Here is a 21,410-nt window from a genome sequence, read left to right on the forward strand (position 1 = left end):
GGGCCTTCGAAATGGGCCTTCGAAATGGGCCTTGCTCACCACAGTCTCTGTGGCTCGGTGGTTAAGCATCGGAGTGCGAAATCTGAAGTTTGATTCCGCCCTATGCAAAACGACAAGGTAAAATCTCAAATATTTACATGGTACAAGAACGGAAACCACGACGGAAAATTAATTATTCAAGTTTCCAAGATTTGGAACTCAACGCTATTCACACACGTTACGCCGAAGTTGAGATGCAGCGGAACACATAAAGCCATTCGAGAGATTATAATTAAAGATTACCGCCCTGCCAGCATGTTTAAGGTCCCTCATGTTTCTCGTAGTTTATGCGGTTCAAATGGAAGACATATCATACAGGAGTCTTCTTGTCGAAAAGTTCCTCGTTGGCTATTTTTTAAACACTCGGAAAATATTCCCAAGAGGTGAAAGAAAACGTACACTAAAACCGTAAAAACTCAGTACAGGAACAAAACAGTGGATATACCTCTAGGGGTTCGTCAAATATAGGCGTCAGCAATGAGATCATGTCATCATCTTCCTTGATCCAGACAACTAGCTGGCTACTCCTTTCTTTATTGCCGTCCCTTCTGATAGCGGTTTGGTCGCCAGTAAACCCAAAACGTACCATTCTCTTCCGACAATCCCACGGAACGTGCTCGTCGTCTTTTTAAAGGAAGAATCAATGGAGTTCTTGCAAGATTAAAACTAGGCGGGAGAAAAAGCACCTCGACAAAACACTTAAAGATGGTCTTTGTTCGACTTCTATTCTTGTTCACTGTAGGTATCTGCGCAACTGCGCACCCACCCCTCTCCTAACCCAATATTAACCCTAACTTGTTATCAGTTGACTGTTCAGTGTTCAGTTAGGAGAGGGGTGGGTACGCACATCATCGGATACAAGCATTGATGTGAACTTATCAGCTGTAAAACTCTTTTTATTGTCATATAAACGGAACTGAAGTATTCAACTTTGAGTAGACTCCTTTTGTTCATTAGTTCTTCTTACAAAATTTGCTATTTACCTTAAAAAGCCAACTACGAAAAATTTCAATTTACGACATTTTTCTTTCCTTTGCCATTCTTCTCTGCAATGTATAAATTAGTTTCATCGTTCATCACTGTCAATTTGTTCCATATTTCTATGAACTAAATTCAGCGTAGCTCTGTGGTCCACTTTTGCCAAAGTCACATCTGATTATGACTGCTAGCATACTGTTCAAAGTTCCTTCCCCTTGAATTGAAAAAAATCCATTGAACGTGCGGTTGGGAATCCTTCTGTGATAGAGAGGCAGACTGCTAACGTCCTGAACTTTGCGAAAGGGACTGTGAGCGCGATGCGCACCGAGAAAGCTTAAAAATTTCCCAAGGTATCTGATATTTCTACCGTCTAAGAAGAAACGTCGGGTCATTCCAGTCGCGAACTATTTTTCACAAGTCGTTAACATTTTCCAATTGAAAAGATTGAACGTAGAAATTTAGCCTCAGTATTCCTGCTCCCTCTACCGGACTTTTCTACTCTTGAGTGAAAAACCTTCATTGAAGCTTTCACTACAGAAAATCTTCCCCAACATTTCGGCTCAGTTTCATTAATGTATGATGTCTCGCTTGATCGACCACTTTCAAGGCACATCTATCTGTAGGGGAATTAAAAAAGATCCCTTTCAAGACATCTTGAGTACATCGCGACAAGTGATCATTTCTTCAACGCAGAGGGTGCAACCAGGTTCTGGATTAGTCCATAAAATATACTCTAAGCCTCAAGCCAGATAACGCAATGATCCACAGTTACTTGATCAGAAATCTCCAAAATATAACTTCTCAGAAAAACACTTTACTCAAACGTCTTGTAGTGAGTTTTCTTGCAATTTTAACCTGATTTGAAAAAGCATTTAATAGTAGTGTGAAGTAAACGCCAAGAGATTCCTTGATGATAACTGGGAAGTTGAATGATTTTCCAGTTCAAGTGTACCACTGATATGCAGCAGCTAGAATGTGAAGGAACTCATGCCGTGATTGGTTGTTTGTTGTGTATTCTCAGCGCAATTGGCACGGTTGTCATATACCAACTGCTGCTTCTACCTCCTCCCAGTATCGGATGTCCATTGGTAGAGGACTGGTAAGGTCACCACAAAACCTGACGCACTAAAGGAAAAATAGTGTACCATGCAGCAGCTAGAATGTGAAGGAACTCATGCCGTGATTGGTTGTTTGTTGTGTATTCTCAGCGCAATTGGCACGGTTGTCATATACCAACTGCTGCTTCTACTTCCTCCCAGTATCGGATGTCCATTGGTAGAGGACTGGTAAGGTCACCACAAAACCTGACGCACTGAAGGAAAAATAGATGGTGACCAATCAAAGCAAAGTTGACAAAAACAGAAAAGACAGAACGGACGAACAATAGGACACGCACAGGAAGGCTTCGCGTTTAGTTCAAAGGTTTGCTCGCTACGTTTCGCTACTTGATTGGTTCCATGAGGAAACCAATCATCCAGCCACAAAAATTAAAACAAAAACAAAAACAAAAAAAAAAAAAAAACAAAACAAAAAAAAAACAAAAAAAAAAACCAGACAGACAAACACACAAAGACGACAAAGTCACACAAAAACTGAATGAGAGAAAATAGGAAAGGCTTCAATAGGGGAAAGAGCGGAGGAACGAAGAAACGAGCGAACACTTGGAAGATCACCGAACAAAGAAACGAACGACCGAACGAACGACCGAACGAACGACCAAACGAACGACCGAACGAACGACCGAACGAACGACCGAACGAACGACCGAACGACCGAACTGACTTCAAACGAACAACCGCCGGACTAATGTGATGAAGGAATAAACAAACAAAATTTTTACTGAGCGACCCACGAAACGAACCAAATAACGAGTTATTGATCCAATGAATAGACAAAAGGTCAAGGGGAGGAATAGAATAATGAAAGAAGGCGAGAAAAACAAATAGATAAATAAATAAAAAATCAACGTGTTGGAACTTTGTACAGTTCACACAAAGAATAAAAAATGGATTTTTCTATACAGACGATGCAAATTATGGTTCTTAAGAAAAGGAGAACAAAGCAAATCAAAATCTCAAGGCAAACTCAAAGGTACTTACCCCAATACTGTCATTATAACTCCCGGAGGACCGGGTGTAGGAAGTTCTTTTCGTTGCCTTTTGTACAAAATTTTTCGACTCTTCGTCCCAGGGCCTTTTCCTAAACCGAGAGTCGAGTTTAAAGACATGCCCTTCAGTGCTAAAAATGTAATTTGAAGCGTCTTGGTTGAGATGGTTGCTGTCATCGAACAGCTATTTAAAAAAAGAAACTAAAAGTCAGTTGAAGGCTTTAGGTCACGTGCTATGAAACCGAAACCAATGTAATCACAGTGGCCAATCAGAACAAAGGTATACATCGGAAGAAGCCAATAAGGATGAAGCGCGGGAAAACGCGGATGGCTTTGCTTGCATCTGATTAGTTGTGAGGGTGGTGCAAGATTTGTTGACCTATCACAGCGGGAGGTGAAGCAAAGCCGATATACTTTCCAAGTATTTTGGCTTCGCTAATGGGGAAGCGTAAGTGACTCTTTCGCTTTCCCATTCTACAATCGTTGTGTTATAAAGCAACTAAATTCAACGACTCGTCATCATTAAATCTCTCTTGTACAAAAGATTGCTGTTTCGTTAAATCCTACAACAACTTATTGAGGAACATTTTAGAAATGAGCCAAAACACCCCAATCAAAACCAAGGTGCTTTATAACATAACCAAACTAAAGCGCGCGCTCTGATTGGTCAATTTAGCGTCCCCCTTTGCCCATGGGTGTACGCTGCTGACGTGAGCAAATGCAAAGACTATTTTTCCGCGCGCGCTTGTTTTTTTTGGTCGCGTAAGATTAGTAAAAGGGAACTCTTTAGCTACAATGTATCAATATTATGTTATAAAACAAATGGTAAACACCACAGCGTACACTATTGAGTTATGGATGCACTTGGGAGGTTTGCTAAGCACTCAAGAAGCTAGAGTCGCTCTCGGCTATCGCCTCGAGCGACTCTTACGCTTCTTTCGTGCTTAGCAACCTCCCGCGTGCATCCATAACTCAATAGTGTACGCTGTGGTGTTTACCATTTGTTAAATAAACAGCGACACGTAAACTTTCGACCTCGCCGCGAGACGAAGACTAGCACATGAAACGCTTCGATGAATACAATTTATAGCCTGGCTTCAAATCGTGAGACAAAGGATAAAACGTTCATTTAGCTACAGAACTTCCATGAAAAGCTATGTTTTCGATATTAAGAGCCGGGCAGACGGACAAACAAACACACTCGCAATCAAGAAGACAGACAAAGACTTTTTTGTTTCTCCTATTTAGTGAGCTCGATTTTTCAGTACTATCTCACTTCCTCATTTTTTTCTTGTATCCTCCTCACTCGTAACAAACAGCTACAAGGACTTCAGTACTTACAAGGTAAAGATATTTGCACGTTTCACTCAAAAAGAAGCTCTCCATCCGATCCTCTTGAGTTTTATCATTCACATCATGTAAAGTAGCGTAACCACATCTGAAACCAAGCAGAACTTTAATTGAAAAGAACAGATTGCATCGAAAGGCAGTCCCCATTGATCATACTTTAGCGACGTACAAAAAGAGAAAAAGTTGTTATTGCAGCAATAGGTAAGGAATTTTGCTCATAGTTCTCAGAGAGACTCGTCCCAGAGGTTGTTCAAACCCTAGCTCCCTTAACAGAAGTACAAAATATCTTTTGAGAACCACACCTTCATCCTTCAAAATTTGCCAATTTTTCCCGAAAATTGATCCACACTCAGGTGATGGCTGACTCACACAATTCAATTTTGTATCTATTTATTTATCTATTTATTTAAGGATTTGTACCAAGTACTGGAGCAGAAACAATAGGACATGGGTCCCCTACGAGGTTTAAGCTCCAACAAACCCACCCATCCCAATCCAGGGCAGGACATCCATCACACAGTAATCTCGTGCGTGGGAAATTAACGTCTCCTACCCATAACCCTGCAGGAGACGGAACCTCTATTTATTCGTCCCTATCCGGGAAGACTAGAATATCTAACCATTTCCTGATGTTATAGAAAGGTAGCATATTCTTCTCAATTATTTTAAGACCTTGAGTGTTGGTTCGGCCGGGGCTCGAACCCTCGACCTCCCGCACAACAGTCCAGCGCTTTATCCATTGAGCTAACCGGGAGGCGGTATCTAGCGAGTAGATAGCTTTGCAACGAAAATGAAACACCTTTATCGAAACAAAACGCCCAATTCTTCACATATTTCGATTAACTCTCATCCATAACAAAAAAAAAACAAACCAACCACTACCTGCACATCACACACACACCCACCAACCTTGCTTTGTTATGTTTTTCTATGTCCCTCATGATTTCTCTACCAACGTGGAGGTAGAACGGGTGATGGGTGGCCTGCAGCAGAAAAAGCAAATTGTTCAGGTATGTATTACATTCCTTAGCGAAGAGAGACACAGGGAGAGGAAGGTATTTTGCCCAAGAATACAACACAACGACTCAGCCAGAGCGAGCGCGCTGCCCGTGATGCCACCACGTCTGCCATAGCTCCTATTTACCAAGCAACTTACCTGATGTAAAAGGTAAGTTGATTCAATCAGCTCCGGTCTTAGTGGAGAGAAGTGAACCTCTGACTGTTTGATTTGCCAGTTGAATCTTTCCGGCATAGCCCCGTACTTTTTCCAGATCGCATAATACAGAGCATGCGTACAGATGGCTTCTTTGATGTCCCCTTTTAGCACCTGAGTCGATGAAAGTAAAACATGTTTTATTACAGTGACTATCATTCAATACATTTTTCTTCTTTCTTACTGATCATGAGACGACTACGTGACCAACAAATAATCGCCCTTAAATAATGTTCTGCCCACGCATGGATATTTCTACGCTCTCCCCTCAGGGGTCCCCTAAAGCTCTGTAGTATTGTTGTAATCCCTCCCTCATTGCTGTCAATTTTCTATAGTCCCCCGACGACTGATCCCCCTCCTTTACCCCTGAAAACCATGTGTTCCCTCTCAGTTCCCCTGAAAACCATGTGATCCCTCTCCGTCACCCCTGAAAACCATGTGATCCCTCTCAGTTCCCCTGAAAACCATGTGATCCCTCTCCGTCACCCCTGAAAACCATGTGATCCCTCTCAGTTCCCCTGAAAACCATGTGATCCCTCTCAGTTCCCCTGAAAACCATGTGATCCCTCTCCGTCACCCCTGAAAACCATTTGATCCCTCTCAGTTCCCCTGAAAACCATGTGATCCCTCTCAGTTCCCCTGAAAACCATGTGATCCCCCTCAGTTCCCCTGAAAACCATTTGATCCCTCTCAGTTCCCCTGAAAGCCATTTGATCCCTCTCAGTTCCCCTGAAAACCATGTGATCCCTCTCAGTTCCCCTGAAAACCATTTGATCCCTCTCAGTTCCCCTGAAAACCATTTGATCCCTCTCAGTTCCCCTGAAGACCATGTGATCCCTCTCAGTTCCCCTGAAAACCATTTGATCCCTCTCAGTTCCCCTGAAAACCATGTGATCCCTCTCAGTTCCCCTGAAAACCATGTGATCCCTCTCAGTTCCCCTGAAGACCATGTGATCCCTCTCAGTTCCCCTGAAAACCATGTGATCCCTCTCAGTTCCCCTGAAAACCATGTGATCCCTCTCAGTTCCCCTGAAAACCATGTGATCCCTCTCAGTTCCCCTGAAAACCATTTGATCCCTCTCAGTTCCCCTGAAAACCATGTGATCCCTCTCAGTTCCCCTGAAAACCATGTGATCCCTCTCAGTTCCCCTGAAGACCATGTGATCCCTCACAGTTCCCCTGAAAACCATGTGATCCCTCTCAGTTCCCCTGAAAACCATGTGATCCCTCTCAGTTCCCCTGAAAACCATGTGATCCCTCTCAGTTCCCCTGAAAACCATTTGATCCCTCTCCGTCCCCCCTGAAAACCATTTGATCCCTCTCAGTTCCCCCTGAAAAACCGTGTGATCCCCCTCTGTTCCCCCTGAAAACCATGTGACCCCCCTCTGCTCCCCCTGAAAACTATGTGATCCCCCTCTGTTCCCCCTGAAAACCATATTATCCCCCTCTGCTCCCCCTAAAAACTATGTGATGGTCCTCTGTTTCCCTTGGAAAACCATACGATCCCCCTCCATTCCTCCTGAAAACCATGGGATCCCCCTCTATTCCCCCTGGAAACCATGTGATCCCACCAAAATCCTCCAACCCCCCCCCCCTCTTGCCCCACGATAAATAATGATTGTTCCATAAAACACATATGTTTTAAGCACCTTTTGATTGTTGGAATTACGGAAATCGCACAAAGCTGTGCTCAAGAATAAACCCTGTGAGTCGTAAAATTGTTCGCTAACCCAGCGCGGGTTTAAGTTGTAATTGCTAAAAAAATCTCAGATTGTTTTACCTGTACTCCTGCAAACGACGCGGAAAGAGCATCTATCCACAAGTTAGCTGTTTGGCCGGAGTTCATGTGCACATTCACATACAAGGGTGTTGAACCATTACCTTCATTGCATTTAGGTCGACTGTACGAAAAAGGAAACAGAGCAAACATTCTTGCTTAATAATCAATAGCACAACGACACGCCCCATGAGCCTCTATAAATATACAAATATGTTTACGTTGTACAAAAGGCCGCTATTCAAACTAAGTTAAAAATTTTTTTAAGGTCAAGAGTGCAGCCATTTATTCCCATACAAATCCTTCTCATTCGTCCATTGCACAACGTGAAAAAATTTAAACATTTGTGGAATAACCAATGTGAGGAAAAAATGGATGTATCACTTTAATCCAAACTAACCACTTCTGATGGATGTGAATTTAGCCCCTTCTATTATTCCTTACAAGCTGGCAGCCGAGTTCTCAAATCCATGGTCTCATTTATTTTCAAAATCCTGAATCTCGCTCACTATTTCCTTACACATCTTAACTAGTATCTTGCATCCCTGATTTTGAATGAACTGAATCCCGCAGCTTAAAAAAAAACCTTGCTGTAAATCCTCAGTTTCAGCATACAGCTGTACGTACAAGTTAGCCATTTTTTTCCCTTCTGCAGTGAATAAAAATATAGTGACATGGACTAGGGAATTGTTCAAAGCTTTTCTGGCTCTGCCTCACCCTTTTCGCAGATATCTGTTTATTGCTTTATAGATGTCATTAAATCTTTTGAGATCCTCTGTCTCACCAAACATAATATAACCCTAAAAAAAAAAAACAATTTAGGAATAAAATTTAAAATTAGGTTCTTTACACGGATGAAATAAAAAATAGTAAACTACTGATGAATGACCATGAATATTTTACTAAAACGAGGGGATCAAAAAGTTTCTGGGAGGTGGGTTGGGGGCACGGGAAGGTGAGTGACACAGGTCCCTTAGTATGCGTTGATAAATTCGCATTTCTATCCCTGTTTCCCTTGCAGAAAAAACATTGTTTATCCCTATAGACAGAACGGCTTAAAAGTAAGTTGACAATCCCTTAAAACTCAATCCTTGGTACTTCGCTCTTTATCCTTGTGTCCTTAAACGAGGAAACAAAGGAATTTTTATACGATTAATTTTTCATATGACTTGAAGCTTCTTACCTTTCGACATACCCATACCCACACGAGCTAACACCCAGTCCCCAATTGATTTACTGAGGACATCAACAGTTTAAGCTGGGTTCTTACCTTTAACAGATACTCATAAAAGGAATCTAAGCCAGCACCTAATCCACTCATTTTTCCTGTCCATTCTCCAGTCTCTACATTAATAGTATTTCCTATAAAGCAATCACACATAAAAAAAAAATGTGATTCCTTGGCTTTTGCAAGGAGGCATTAGAATGCACTCTCTATCAGTTTATTGGTATTGTAATCCACATGGGACATTCAGAGAACACAAGAAAAGTTGGTAAATCATAAGCTGTAGTTGAGTGGTTTAAAAGCTGTTTATAAACTGTTCAATTCATTTTTGATTGCTCCTAGAAGTGAAGGGGTCACGGAGTCCTCCATTAATATTAATAACTCACCAAGTAGCCCAGTCTCTACAGAACGGCGCTTCCAAAGAGCCTCCACTGCTTTCCGGGAAAAAGTTTCAAAAACTGGATCACCCAGAAGCCTGCTCAGAATTCCAAACTCTAATATAATAGTACCAGCACCAGCTGTACAAGTTTCGTTATATACAATTGATGGCAGACCATAAAGTAAATTTACCTGCACAGGAAAAAAATATAAACAGTGTTATATCAGAGTATTGTCATCTTTGGGTTTGTAACACTCCTTTTTAACTCTTTAAGTACTGATCTCTGATTATTAATTCTCCTGTCTAGCTACTCTTCATTTCTGTGTTAATTAGCAAAGAGAATTTGGTGTTGGAGCAAGACAAGTTCTACCTGAAAAGGAGTTTTTGATTCAGTGTCATACATACAACCAAACGTGAAGTCATCACTTAATTGCACCAGCTAATCACAGGAGACATATTGAATTACCCCCGGTATATCAAATACTCGTTACTTTTATTGAAGATTTTCATTTTTTAAAAAGATTTCTTGTTCTAGTGTTGGGAGGCCTGTGCCTCCCACAAAGCAATTAGCAGGCTCAGAGCAAGCACAAGGAGAAATGAGTCAACATGTTTTTGTTGTAGTTTTCCTTAGCTTGACTGACTGTGGATTCCCTAAAGCTCCTTCATAATCCAATCACGCAACTGATCTCGTTTGTTTGGAGTCTATAAATAAATTGTGGATTTTACGACTACATTACTCCCTAAATTCAAATCAAATAGTCTTTGACCTCAAGAGAGACTTGCATCTGATTTCTCCTGACAATATCATTGCTGAAGTGCACATTAAAGTTGCAAGAATAAAGAAAATGATCACCAACTAGAGAAGCTCTTCTCCTTGTCAACACCTTAGGACATGTATCAGTAGAGGACAGTATGGAGGATATGCATACCGATGTTAGGGTGTTAAAGGTTGGAGTAGTAGTATTACAATCTACTTACCCTAGGATATGGAATTTTTGTGGCTGATGTTTCAAATGCAGCCATCAGCCTATTTGCTACATCATGAGCCAGAAGCAATAATTCATTATCATAGTCTAATGGCACCATATCCCCAAAAGGCTGAAGAGGATCTTTAATGATCAGGTGCGCAGACAGCAATGATCCAAGAACTCTGCCGAAAAAAAATCTAAAGATAAACTAAAGAATACAAAAACTTTAACCCTTTACAAAAAGTATTGGACAGATCAGGGGTTTTAAAACAAGCAGGCAACCTGACTGGAGTTCTGCTGGCTACTTGATAACACTCACTGGTTACTCTGGTCAAATAATTACCTTTAGGCCCTTAATGAACGTATTGCAGCACTTGTTTTTGAAGAATGTGACATCTTCTTTAAAACATTTTTGAAACCCCTGATAAATATTTCAGCTCACCAACAAGGTTCATTGCTTAACTTGATTTTCATCTGCCAATCAAAATTTATTAGTATGTTGAAAAGTATCATGAACTGCTTCCTTCACAAGAAAGAAACACCCTCTAAAATGTTCTTCACTCTCAATGTGAAGCTTTGTAGCTCAGTTGGTAGCAGCACTCATCTAGTATCTGCGAGGTAATTTAAAGGCTCAGATCCCATCAAAGCCTAATTTTTGTCAGGCTTCTTTTCTGCATCTGCTTGTCCCTTTATATCCCAAGAGAGAGAGAGAGAGACTTTATTTCAAGAGGGTAGCACGTGACAGTAGTTAAACTGATAATCCTGTGGCCCTCTATCAACCCACCCATCCCACCCCAGGGGAGGACATCCATCACACAGTAATCTCATGTGTGGGAAATTAAAGTCTCCTACCCCAACCCTGCAGGAGACAGGACCTCCATTTATTTGCCCCGATCCGAGAAGACTAGAATATCTAACCATTTCTTGATGTCATAGAAAGGAAGCAAATTCTTCTCAATTATTTTAAGACCCTGAGTGTTGGTCCGGCTGGGGCTCGAACCCTCAACCTCCCACACAACAGTCCAGCGCTCTATCCATTGAGCTAACCAGGAGGTGGTTAAGACCCAATTGTTAATTCTCCCCACTAACTTCCACACATTTCCTTATAAATTAGTTTCAAGAATCTGGTGTTAGATCAAGATTGTAACCTCTACCTGATAAGTTTGAGTATTCTCATGACCTGATTGTTGGATAATGCATGGATATTATAGGGAGAAGTTACATGTTAATCACTTGTGGGAGCTAAAGGGTTACACTGCAGATCACCAGTAAGGATCCTAGCCTTACTTGATACTAGATATAGATATAGGGGTGATCAAGAAGAGAGACATTTCTTTATCTTGTCCCTAACTCTTAACAGTAAAGGTAAAGAATCTGATCCACCACCATTTTGAAAATGAAACACTACCTACGTGTTGGAAGCAAGACAAACCTCATAGAAGAAGAAATCTAAATCACTGCCATTTTGTAAACAAAACACTAGTACCTTGGTCTTTTCCTATTTTTTTTTTTTTTTTTTAAGGGTTGGATACCAAGGGAGTTGGCATGTCGGCCAACGCATTGGTAGTATTTGATTCTTTACCTTTACCATCCTAACAAATACATGGAATAAATGTATACAATGTCCAGAATAAAATTTAGATACTAGGAGTGAGTATCTTAGTATGTAACACCTTATTGGCTTATCTAGAACTTAATTGTATTGTTTTTCATTGTTTGTGTAGATGCAAGCTCTCCTGGTTTTTTCCTCAGTTCAGTCAAACTTGTCATAAAAGAATTTATTTAATAATGTTTGTTTCCCTCCTGTCTTGATTAACTACACTATTTTGTGGGTAGGGATTGTTAGATATGTATTTTAATTGCTAAAATAAATAAATTTTGTTGTTTGTTGTTGTTTTGTTGAATTAACAAATGGTAAACACCACAGGGTACGCCACAGAGTTATGGATGCATGCGGGAGGTTGCTAAGGAAGAAAGAAGCGTAAGAGTCGCTCTCGGCTATCGCCTCGAGGGATTCTAGCTTCTTGAGTGCTCAGCAAACCTCCCAAGTGCATCCATAACTCAATAGTGTACGCTGTGGTGTTTACCATTTGTTTTATAACATAACATTGATACATTGTAGCTAAAGAGTTCCCTTTTATTTGACAAATCTTACGTGACCAGAAAATACAAGCGCGCGCAGAAAAATTGTCTCTGCATTTGCTCACGTCAACAGCGTACACCCATGGGCAAATGGGGGATGCTGAGTTCACCAATCAGAGCGCACGCTTTACTTTGGTTGTGTTATAAATAGTGATAGATACTCAAAGTTGCCTAAACTTTATCATTTTTTCAAAAAACTACCTGATTGTGGCTTCAAAAACTTGGACTGTATTATTCTTCTCAAATGTTACAGAATCAATCACAAGTTGTACTGCTCTCTTGAATTCACTGCTGTTGCCCATTACCTGAAAGAAAAAGGTACTCTTACTGATGAATCCAAGACTGTCAAATATAACCTGTTCAATTAACTATACAAACATATCCAACTGCACAGGCCAAATCAGACAGTTAGGTAGCCAATAGTATTATTAGTTCTCTCAATCAGTTTAAATCTCACGTACTCCAACGCTATTCCGCTGCTTTTCGTACAAACTATGACGTCACTAACTTCAACACCTGGAAGTCGATCTGCTGCAAATGCAGCAGGTCACGTGATCTTCTATCAGTTGGTAACTGCTGCTATTAGGACTTTCTATGGGCCGCATAAGGGATTTATTCCTATCATTTTCGTTTTTGTTATTATTATTTTATATACTTTTTTATATACTTTTTACCCTGTCTATTGTTTACATAGTTAGTATTTGTGTATTTCTCGTAAGGGCACACTTAATTTGGAGCCTCACTCTGTTGTGTGTCCCGCACCCTTGTCCTCCGTTCTCTTCTGTGTCTTGTTCATATGTATATTTCAGTCCTTTTAGTATTGTAAGTATGTGAAAGCAATTAAATAAAAAAATAAATAAAATAGAAATTAAGCTCTTTCAGCCATCAGCCTATAAAACTCAACTTTGTATTCAATGCTAGCCAATCAATAATAATAATAATAATAATAATAAAAGATTTATACTGCACCAGTATCATACTGTTCAAAGGCGCCTACAAAAACTTTAACATTAACACTTAAGACAGCTAATATTAATTATAAAAGGCTTTTCTAAAAAGAAAAGTTTTTAATCTACTTTTAAAAACAGACACAGACTGAGCATTTGTAATTTCACTTGGCAAAGCATTCCATAATGATGGTGTTGCTACAGAGAAGGATCTTGCGCCATATGTTTTCAAGTTATAGGATGGAGAAACCAGAAATCAATACAAACTAAACTTCTTAACTCTCAAGTTCAGATTGTTAATTCTCCCCTCTCACTGTCATACATTTCCTTATAAATTAGTTTTGAGAATGTTGTTTTAGATCAGGATAACAACTTCTATCAAATGAGTTTGAGCTTTCCTGTCCTCTGTTTACTGGATAATGTACGGATATGAAAGGGAGAAGTTCCCTGCTGATCACTTCTGGGAGTTGACAGGTTAAGTAAGCAGGTAAAGCAGTCCACATTAAAAGCAAAGATGTATCAATATGATGCCCATGTGCTCTTGTGTCAAATTATTTATTCCTGAGTTCTCCCATTTTGTTATTGACACATTCAGTTGGTGATCAAACTTTGTGCCTAACAATTCAGGCAGTCTTACTTTTAACTACAAATCAGCCTTCTGCTATGGACTTTGCCAATTTGAAATCACTAACCTGACTTCCCCCTAATGCTTTAACTACCAAGATCTGATTGTTAATACTCCCAGCTATCTGTTACATATTTCTCTGTAAGTTGGTTTTGAGAATTTGGTGTTAGATCAGGATAATACCTTTTACCAGAAAAGTTTGACAACTCTCATTACCTGTTTGCCGGGGAATGTATGAAATTAATAAGGGGAAGTTTTATGTCCATCATTTCTGGGTGTTAATTTTGCAACCTATGATCACATGACTTGTGTAGAACTCTGATACAATCTGGCACAAATCCAGTTTCATTGTTGTTATAATGACTTACTGCTAAAGTGCCAAGAGATTCCAACAGTCCCAATGAAAAGTCTCCTAAAACATCATTGATGTTAATATTTGATCTTAAGAAGGAGAGAAAATATCGTCATCATTAATGAAATTCATCATTTTGCTATAGAAGCATTCTTCACGTAAAATACTACATAAGAGGCACTATTTCTATTGTTTCCTGTTTAATAACAGCGCATTCAAAGCTAAATAAAACAAAGCGCTTCATTAATAGAATTGTTACTTAGAATATGACAACATTGTAATCATGGTAAATGTCTAGAGGTGTTTGTATTTCGTTTATACTTATGGCCACAGCTGTAACGAATAACACTCAATGATCGATGATCCCACACACAAAATTGAGAGCACAACTTCAGTGACCTTCAATCCTTCAACAAAGCGAGTTTCTTCGTTGAATAGCTAATTTAGGAACTCTGCTTACAAAGAAACCATGCGGTACTCGGGTCCATTAAAACACAGAATTATTTTAACTAAAAAGCGATAATCTGAGTTTCACTCCTATTGTAGAATTAAGATCAGTTAACCTTCATTTATCCTTTGAAAACACAAATGGCGTGGTAGTAAAAACGTATAAGAAAACACTTACGGATTGTCATAGTCTGGTCCTCTTCCTCTACAATGAATCGGATCTAGTTCATCTTTTGGGAAAGCAAAATTCATGTAATTGTCATACCCAAAGTAAAACATTTGTCTAGCTTCTTCTCGTAATTTAATCCGCTCATTCTCTGAGAAATACCGATATTTGCCACTAGAAACTCTGCTATCGTCATTCTGCGTGCCTGAGCTTATCTTCAGTTCTGTACAAAAAACTGTAAAAGCTAAAAAACTTCCTAAAACTTTGTACATTTTAAAACTTCGACTAGGTTAAGGAAAATGAACGATCTACCAAAGTGGACCCAATGTGTTTACAGCGCGTCCATTGTCTCTCGACCAATGGGAGCGCAGTACGCCCAGGGTAGCAATTGGTTATCTCGTTCGCGCGGAAATACGAACCAACTGATTCGTGATCGTACGTCACACAATCTATAAGAGATGGCGTGACAAGTTCTGCGTTCCTAAATAACTAGAAACCTTACTCTTTTTTTCGGTCATATGATCGAGAAAGAAATCATAAGCCGCAAAAAATAAATTTCACCGCAAGATAGGAATTTGTACACGTAGAAGAACGAGGAATTTGGTTACTTTTAATTTAAAAGCAATAGATTCGTCGAGGTTGATTCAAGTAGAAACTTAGATTTTTTTTTTTTGACAGAAAATGTTGAAAACTGAAAACAGGTCAGGTCCCCGATGGCGATTTTACTTGAATATTACAATCTAAGGAAAAATCTGTCCTTACACGTTCTCTATAACCCTACAGCTTTGGTGAGGGACCGGGATAGAATTTCTCATTACAATCGCAGAGGGTGACAACTCCGTCTGTGGCAGGGCCGGCCTTAATTAATACAATATCAAGCAGACAAGAGATGCATGAGAGTATAGAATAATATGAACTAAGAGATTATTAGTTGATCAGATACAAAATTCTCCTAACTAATATCATAAGAATCGTATGGCATATAGTAAGGAGAATTACCAATTAAAAGAGATCTTGGGAAAGAGAAGGTTTACTGGACACAATAAATAAAGAAATAAATGATTGAAGTGATTTACAGACTTGAATGTCCCATCTCAGTTTAATCGGTTTTGGTGTTCGCGTCTCGTTTATTTGACTGATCTGATGGGGATGTTGCTACTCATGATATCTCAAAATATGCTCATTATCGAAAGTAGCTTATTTATGACAAGTCCGTGTGCGGCCGCTCAAGGCTACATTATGTAATTTTAAGGCTAACCAAACATAGCAAAACAACTGTACCAACTGTTTTAATGAACAAAATAGCAAAAGTCTGATTTTATTTCTCAACGGGATTGCAGAATGTTTTTGGACGAGTCTGCATCTAAGTTTAGAAATTCAGAATAAGTTTATCAGAGTCGCGTTCGTGAGATCTGTAATTATGCGAGAAATCATATTCACGAGTAATGTCATACACCCGATAAAGCTCGCGGAACACAGTCTATTCTTTATTGCTTACGTAACTCTTACGAGGAAATCCCTCGCATCATTACGAACGACCTGACTCTGGTTGTTCGAAGGATGGATAATGTTATTCACTGGATAAAATCTCTATCCTGTGGATAGCGCAGTACGTTTTGTTAACGCTTATCCGCTGGATAGCGATTTATCCGTTGGATAGTGTTATTCCCTCTTTGAACAACTGGGCCCTGTTGTTTACGAGTTTATTCTTGGCTAAAAATGACTCCGTAGGTAATAAGGGATTGTTCATTTTAACATTTCCGGAGCTTTCGCAATTTTTTTTGGCTGATACAGTCTCTAAATTTCCAGGTAGAGCGACTGAAAAAGGATGTTGAAAAACACAAGGTTGATCATGTGAATGAAGCTTAATTGATCTTGTCAGGAATACCACATGTCAAAACTCCAATTTCCTGCCTTTTTTTTCACGCGCTCCTTTATAATAGCGTGGAAGTCACGAGTTAAACTTACCGATTAAAATAAAAGAGCTAACTATATAACTGCGTAGTCGTAGCCGTTGGCTCCAATAATCTAAGAACTTCGGCCACAATGACCTTCAAAAAGTTGTCCAAAAACTTGTGCCTTGATCGTTTTTTGTTTACCTGCACCTTGATATATGTATTAAGCTTCGAATGCTCCAACGGTTTGGTGATCCGTGTTTCAAGCACAACAGGGTACGATAACTCTTCGTGTTTACTTACGAGCGCCAAAAGTCCTTGTAAGACCATAGGATTCGCTCTAAATGCTATGGAGAATCAAAAGAACATCAATCAAACAAATTTTATATTTTCAATCGAAGACCACATTTACCCTTTGGACAAACGGATCCACATTCTTCAAATCAGCGCGAAGCGTAGTATTTTTCTGCAATCGAGTCACGCAAATGGATCCAGGATTAGCTGTACAAGTGCCTCCGCTGGATTTGATATTGGATTACCATCTGGTCAAGTAATTAAAACAAGAAATATCAACATAGCTCACCTAAGATTTCAAAACTGTGGTTCTCACTTTGCCGCTGTTGTTTTGATATGGAACTCCCTAAACATAAACTTCAGGAACTGTACGTTTGCACGTAATAAACAGAGTGGAATAAACGCATTTGACAGCGAGGTCACCGTTAACGGTTGTCTTTTCCTGAATAACACTTCAAATAGAAACAGTTCCAGCGAAGTGTTCAAAAAAGGGTACACGACGCTTGGTGGTGGAGCAGGATTTTTGTTTCAAGCTTCAGTTTCTCTTTCTGTGGTTATCAAAAATTCAAATTTCACCCTCAATTCTGCCGTGAAAATTGGCTCATCAGCATTCGTCGCACCTGTTTCGCCGATCTTTAGCGAACTTGGTGGAGGTATCCTTGTTATGTTCTCGGGGAAGACTAACCATTGCTCTGTTGAGATACAAAACACAGACTTTTATAACAATTCCGCTACCTTTGGAGGAGGTTGCTATCTATCCACCGATAGTACGACATTTAATAACAGCTTTTTTGTATCCAAATCGTCATTCGTTGGAAACAGAGCTATGCAAGCAGGAGGTGGACTGAAATTTTCTCATTGGCACAATTCGTCCAGGATCACGAGTATCTTAAAAAACTGCACCGTTACAGAGAACCAGGCCAGAAGAGGAGCTGGGATGGAAGTTCACCTCAAAAACTTTGATGAAAAACCCAGAAACTCCGTGTTGAGGCTTGTATCTGTTGTGTTTAAAAACAATCAGGGGAATTTCAGTTCAGCACTTAATTTGCAAACAAAGTTGCCCCACAGCACAAAGATAAACTTGATTCCGGAATTCATAAACTGTACGTTTGAGGATCACCATATTACTTTTTTTTCTGAGTCTAATACTTTCACAAGTCAAAGGGTTGACGTCCGGTTTAAAGGAAAAAACATCTTCCGGCACAACCTTGGCGGTAGCGCAAGCAACTTTCAGGATTGCGTGGTACATATCGAGGGACAGCTAGTGTTTGCTTACAACGTGGGAGTTAACGGAGGGGCACTGTTTATGATGTCAAGTCAGATTATTCTTTACCCAGGAAGTGAACTGATGTTCCTCAAGAATGGAGCGACTACTCTAGGTGGAGCAATTTGTGTATTCGGAGCATTGATGAATAACATCATTACCTCTCATAATCCTGATTGTTTCATGACTTACAGCGAGTCACACTTGCCTGCATCCCAATGGAAGGTGAGCGCTGTTTTTAATGGCTTTTCATGTACGAAGGGCTGTTCCTTTTAAGGTCTTGATAATAAACCAAAATTACTGGAACGACTTCTCGGGACAAAGTTAAATAGTTGCAAGGAATCAATTACAAGAATAATACTTGTAAAACGAGAGAAACCGACAGGCACTTGGTTGAAAGAGAAGTATGCTGCATAAACCGTGTAACTTTATTTCTGATCGAAAATTATATTTGGATAGTATAAAAAGTGTAATCTAACCCGCCGTTTGAATGTGTCTTTTTTATAATTTGATAAAAATCGACCACGGAACAACTAAATAACCCGATCGCACAGGGAAATCACCTCACGCGGTTCATAAATCAAATCACTGAATCTAGGACACCTTTTTGTGTCATGATAACTTTTAATTGTCATAAGGATGGTAAAAAAAGATCAGCGAGACCTCGTCCCATTTTTTGTGGGTTAGTTTCCAGGTTACTAAGCACGATTCTATATGGCAGCGTCATCAACGGCTTCATTTACTCTCAGTGGATTCTCAGACAGGGGTCTGTTTCAAAATCTGTAAAGTGCTTTTTCAGGGCGGAAATAAGAATTATGTGTTCTATGAAACATACTGCTCCTTTAAGTCTCGATTCTCTTTTTGGCTGAGAACATAGCGGGGTAGAGCACATCTGGACTTAGTATCATAAAACTAAAACCAAAGTTATCATAACAGCCAATCAAACCAAGGAAAATTCACAATGAGCCAATGAGAACGCAAAGAATAAAGCGCGGGAAAACGCGGCGACCAAGTTGTGATTGGTTTTAGATTTGCATTTCAATGGTTGAGACGGGGGGAGGCGATTTTTTTAGACCAATCACCGAGCGGAGTAGAGCAAAACCAAAGCAATCCAGGATCACTTTCGATACTCAATTGAGAACTGCTTTAAGAAAAACGACAGCTGGCAGTGAACATGCAGACGATTGTTTTCAGCTACAATTTTCTCATTTCAAGTTAAAACTAGCGTGCATTAGCTTTATTAGCACAATGAAACGAAAGCGCGATCACAAGCGAATGAACCTAAGTTAGACGGTAAATGGTTTGAATCCGGGGGTGACATGCAATCATGTACCCTAATCGTCCAGCTGCAGTTGGGTGTAGTCCAGAGAAGGACTGTAGTGATTGACGTTTCGACAAACTGATCAGAAGTCCGGTTCGTATAAAATGATTGATCAGTTAAGCCGTAATGTCATTAGCTTAAAGACTCAAATGGCGTAATTCGGTTGTGGTTGGACAGTTTTGATCCGTTGGTAAAGTGCCGCTAGTGACATCTGTTGAGGGGAGTCTATTTTAAGTTGGAAACCAGCTTTCCTGAGTCAGTCGTTGAAAATGGTCAGCGTTAGTTATGTGTAATGTGTGTCAATGTAAGAAGCATTCGATTAATTTGAATTATACGCCAGGAATATTTTAAAGCATAATTTAATCCATATTCACTCAATGATTGTTCCATATCTTTTTTGTCATACAGACCAACGTATCGTTTATCGAAAATTTCAGTTTCTACAAAGGAGCAGCCATCTACATTTCTTCACTTCAAAGATGTCAGTGGAGTGAAGAGGCCCCTCACACAGACCCCAAAAAAGCTCTCCGCTGGTCCAATAATTTTGTGTACAGGAACAACTCTCTTTTCCCCGGTGGTTTAAGGTATCTCCCGGGCAATAACGATATTTCAACAGATACCAAGAGTTACCATCATTCGGGAGCTAAATCCCCTATAAAGGTAGGGCTTATTGGTTTACTTGGTTTTCAGAATTGGGACTGAAATGCTAAGATTCATCCATTTCCTTATTAATTACGTGGGATACCACAACCTCGTTCCCAGGGTTTCTCATCTTCTCGCCCCCACTCTTCTCTCGCTCCAGGGGGCTGGAAGATGATAGACCCTGGGAACGAGGTTGAAGATGCCTGGGGCAAACCACGTCTAAAATTCGAGTTTCATCGTCATCTGGTCTCATAAGGTAATTAGCCACGCGCTCGTGCTTCTCTTTTGAGTCAAGCCTTGTTGGCTGGGGTTAATGCTTGGATGGGTGACCGCACATAATATCAAAACGATCGAAGTTTTGTTTTCTTGTTTTCTTGCAACCTCGTTCCCAAGGCGCTTTTCCCTTCAAAGAGGGGACAGGCAGGAAAAGGCCCTGGCATCAGCCATTCACGTGCGCATCTAACACCCGAATAACCTGGTTGTGATAAATTAGGTTGTGATGTGCAGTTCACATGATCAAAATCAAAATTTAAAGGAATTTTCGAAGCTCTTTTGGCTCTGCATCTCAAACAAAAACAACAAAGATCGAGGCTGCGCAAAATAACATGCCTCTTGAGCGACCTGGTACTGGCGCAGCCAATCCCACCATTCATTGTGACCCCAGTACTAACAAAGTGGCGTATTGTTTGACCGTTTTGTCGTTGGATACAATACAATACAATACAATACAAAGACTTTATTTAAACACGATAATTGTTAAAGCGACTACACGCTTGTGGGGTCTTGCGTGAAATGGAATAAAATGAAATGTAGTAAAATAAAATAATTAAAGTAGCCTATCAAAATTAGAAGATCTAAAAATATTTAAAATTAGGATCCTTAAAGTTTACTGTCTGTGGAGAAATAGAATTAAAGTTCAAATTTAAAAGTGCCTTTGATTTGTAGGCTAACGAGGAGAGCTGCTTAAGGTGGGGCTTCACCTGAATTTTGCTGAAAAATTGGTTTTTAGATTTTCCTTAAAATCGGCAACTTTAACTATTTAAATAAACATTGGAAAGTGTTTTTGTTCGATTTTTTGGGTATTTCCCTGTAAATGAATGGTTTGTTTACAAAAAAATTTTAAAATATAAATGAGAAATTACGTTAGAAAAGAAGAGGTATCTAAATAGAAATCTCGTTTCCATGGCAACCAAAACAGCATTTTTTGTTTCTTACTTGTTTACCAGCCTGTTTGGAGCTCAAAATATGTCAAACAAGCCCGAAACGCCCCTTAGAATCC

The 21,410-nt window shown here is 39.8% G+C and overlaps 3 protein-coding genes and 1 long non-coding RNA gene across 6 annotated transcripts in view; 2 read left to right on the forward strand and 2 right to left on the reverse strand.

Annotated features, from left to right (window-relative positions):
• Window positions 1–914: 914 nt before the first annotated feature.
• LOC111330782 (ER degradation-enhancing alpha-mannosidase-like protein 1) lies at window positions 915–15,048 on the reverse strand. Its single transcript, XM_088762192.1, has 13 exons — window positions 14,728–15,048; window positions 14,119–14,191; window positions 12,380–12,483; window positions 10,047–10,218; window positions 9,076–9,259; window positions 8,735–8,826; window positions 8,182–8,264; window positions 7,468–7,588; window positions 5,631–5,801; window positions 5,384–5,457; window positions 4,466–4,562; window positions 3,117–3,308; window positions 915–2,329 (listed from the first exon to the last, which is right to left on the reverse strand). The coding sequence occupies exons 1-13, from the start codon at window positions 14,985–14,987 to the stop codon at window positions 2,243–2,245; spliced, it is 1,710 nt and encodes a 569-aa protein (XP_088618318.1). The 5' UTR covers window positions 14,988–15,048; the 3' UTR covers window positions 915–2,242.
• A 1,648-nt stretch (window positions 15,049–16,696) lies between these two features.
• Window positions 16,697–21,410, forward strand: part of LOC111330795 (uncharacterized) — a 17,321-nt gene continuing 12,607 nt past the window's right edge. For both annotated transcript variants that reach the window (XM_022935745.2, XM_022935746.2), the window contains exons 1-2: window positions 16,697–18,393; window positions 19,898–20,149. In XM_022935745.2, the coding sequence (XP_022791480.2) occupies window positions 16,762–18,393; window positions 19,898–20,149 (1,884 nt within the window). In that variant the 5' untranslated portion in view covers window positions 16,697–16,761. The remainder of the gene's footprint in view (window positions 18,394–19,897; window positions 20,150–21,410) is intronic.
• The window catches only part of LOC148729775 (uncharacterized), a 7,403-nt gene continuing 6,845 nt past the window's right edge, over window positions 20,853–21,410 (reverse strand). Inside the window, exon 2 of the long non-coding RNA XR_016002123.1 lies at window positions 20,853–21,093. This is a non-coding gene — a long non-coding RNA (uncharacterized LOC148729775). The remainder of the gene's footprint in view (window positions 21,094–21,410) is intronic.
• The window catches only part of LOC148729776 (uncharacterized), a 3,186-nt gene continuing 2,862 nt past the window's right edge, over window positions 21,087–21,410 (forward strand). Inside the window, exon 1 of one of the 2 annotated variants that reach the window (XM_088762189.1) lies at window positions 21,087–21,410. This exon is cut by the window's right edge and continues 497 nt beyond it. The gene's annotated coding sequence lies outside the window, so the exon portion shown is untranslated. The other variant, XM_088762190.1, reaches the window with a different exon arrangement.

Source organism: Stylophora pistillata, chromosome 5 (genome assembly GCF_964205215.1).
Source record: "Stylophora pistillata chromosome 5, jaStyPist1.2, whole genome shotgun sequence".
NCBI classification, from domain to species: domain Eukaryota; kingdom Metazoa; phylum Cnidaria; class Anthozoa; order Scleractinia; family Pocilloporidae; genus Stylophora; species Stylophora pistillata.

What these genes read in the sequence shown, in the direction of transcription:
- LOC111330782 (XM_088762192.1), bottom strand. Translation starts at nt 14,987, where the DNA reads ATGTACAAAGTTTTAGGAAGTTTTTTAGCTTTTACAGTTTTTTGTACA. An exon ending in TTTATGAGTATCTGTTAAAG is followed by an intron (nt 8,265 to 8,734) that starts GTAAGAACCCAG and finishes TTTTTTTTTTAG; the next exon opens with GGTTATATTATGTTTGGTGA. An exon ending in AACAGATATCTGCGAAAAGG is followed by an intron (nt 7,589 to 8,181) that starts GTGAGGCAGAGC and finishes TTTTTCGTACAG; the next exon opens with TCGACCTAAATGCAATGAAG.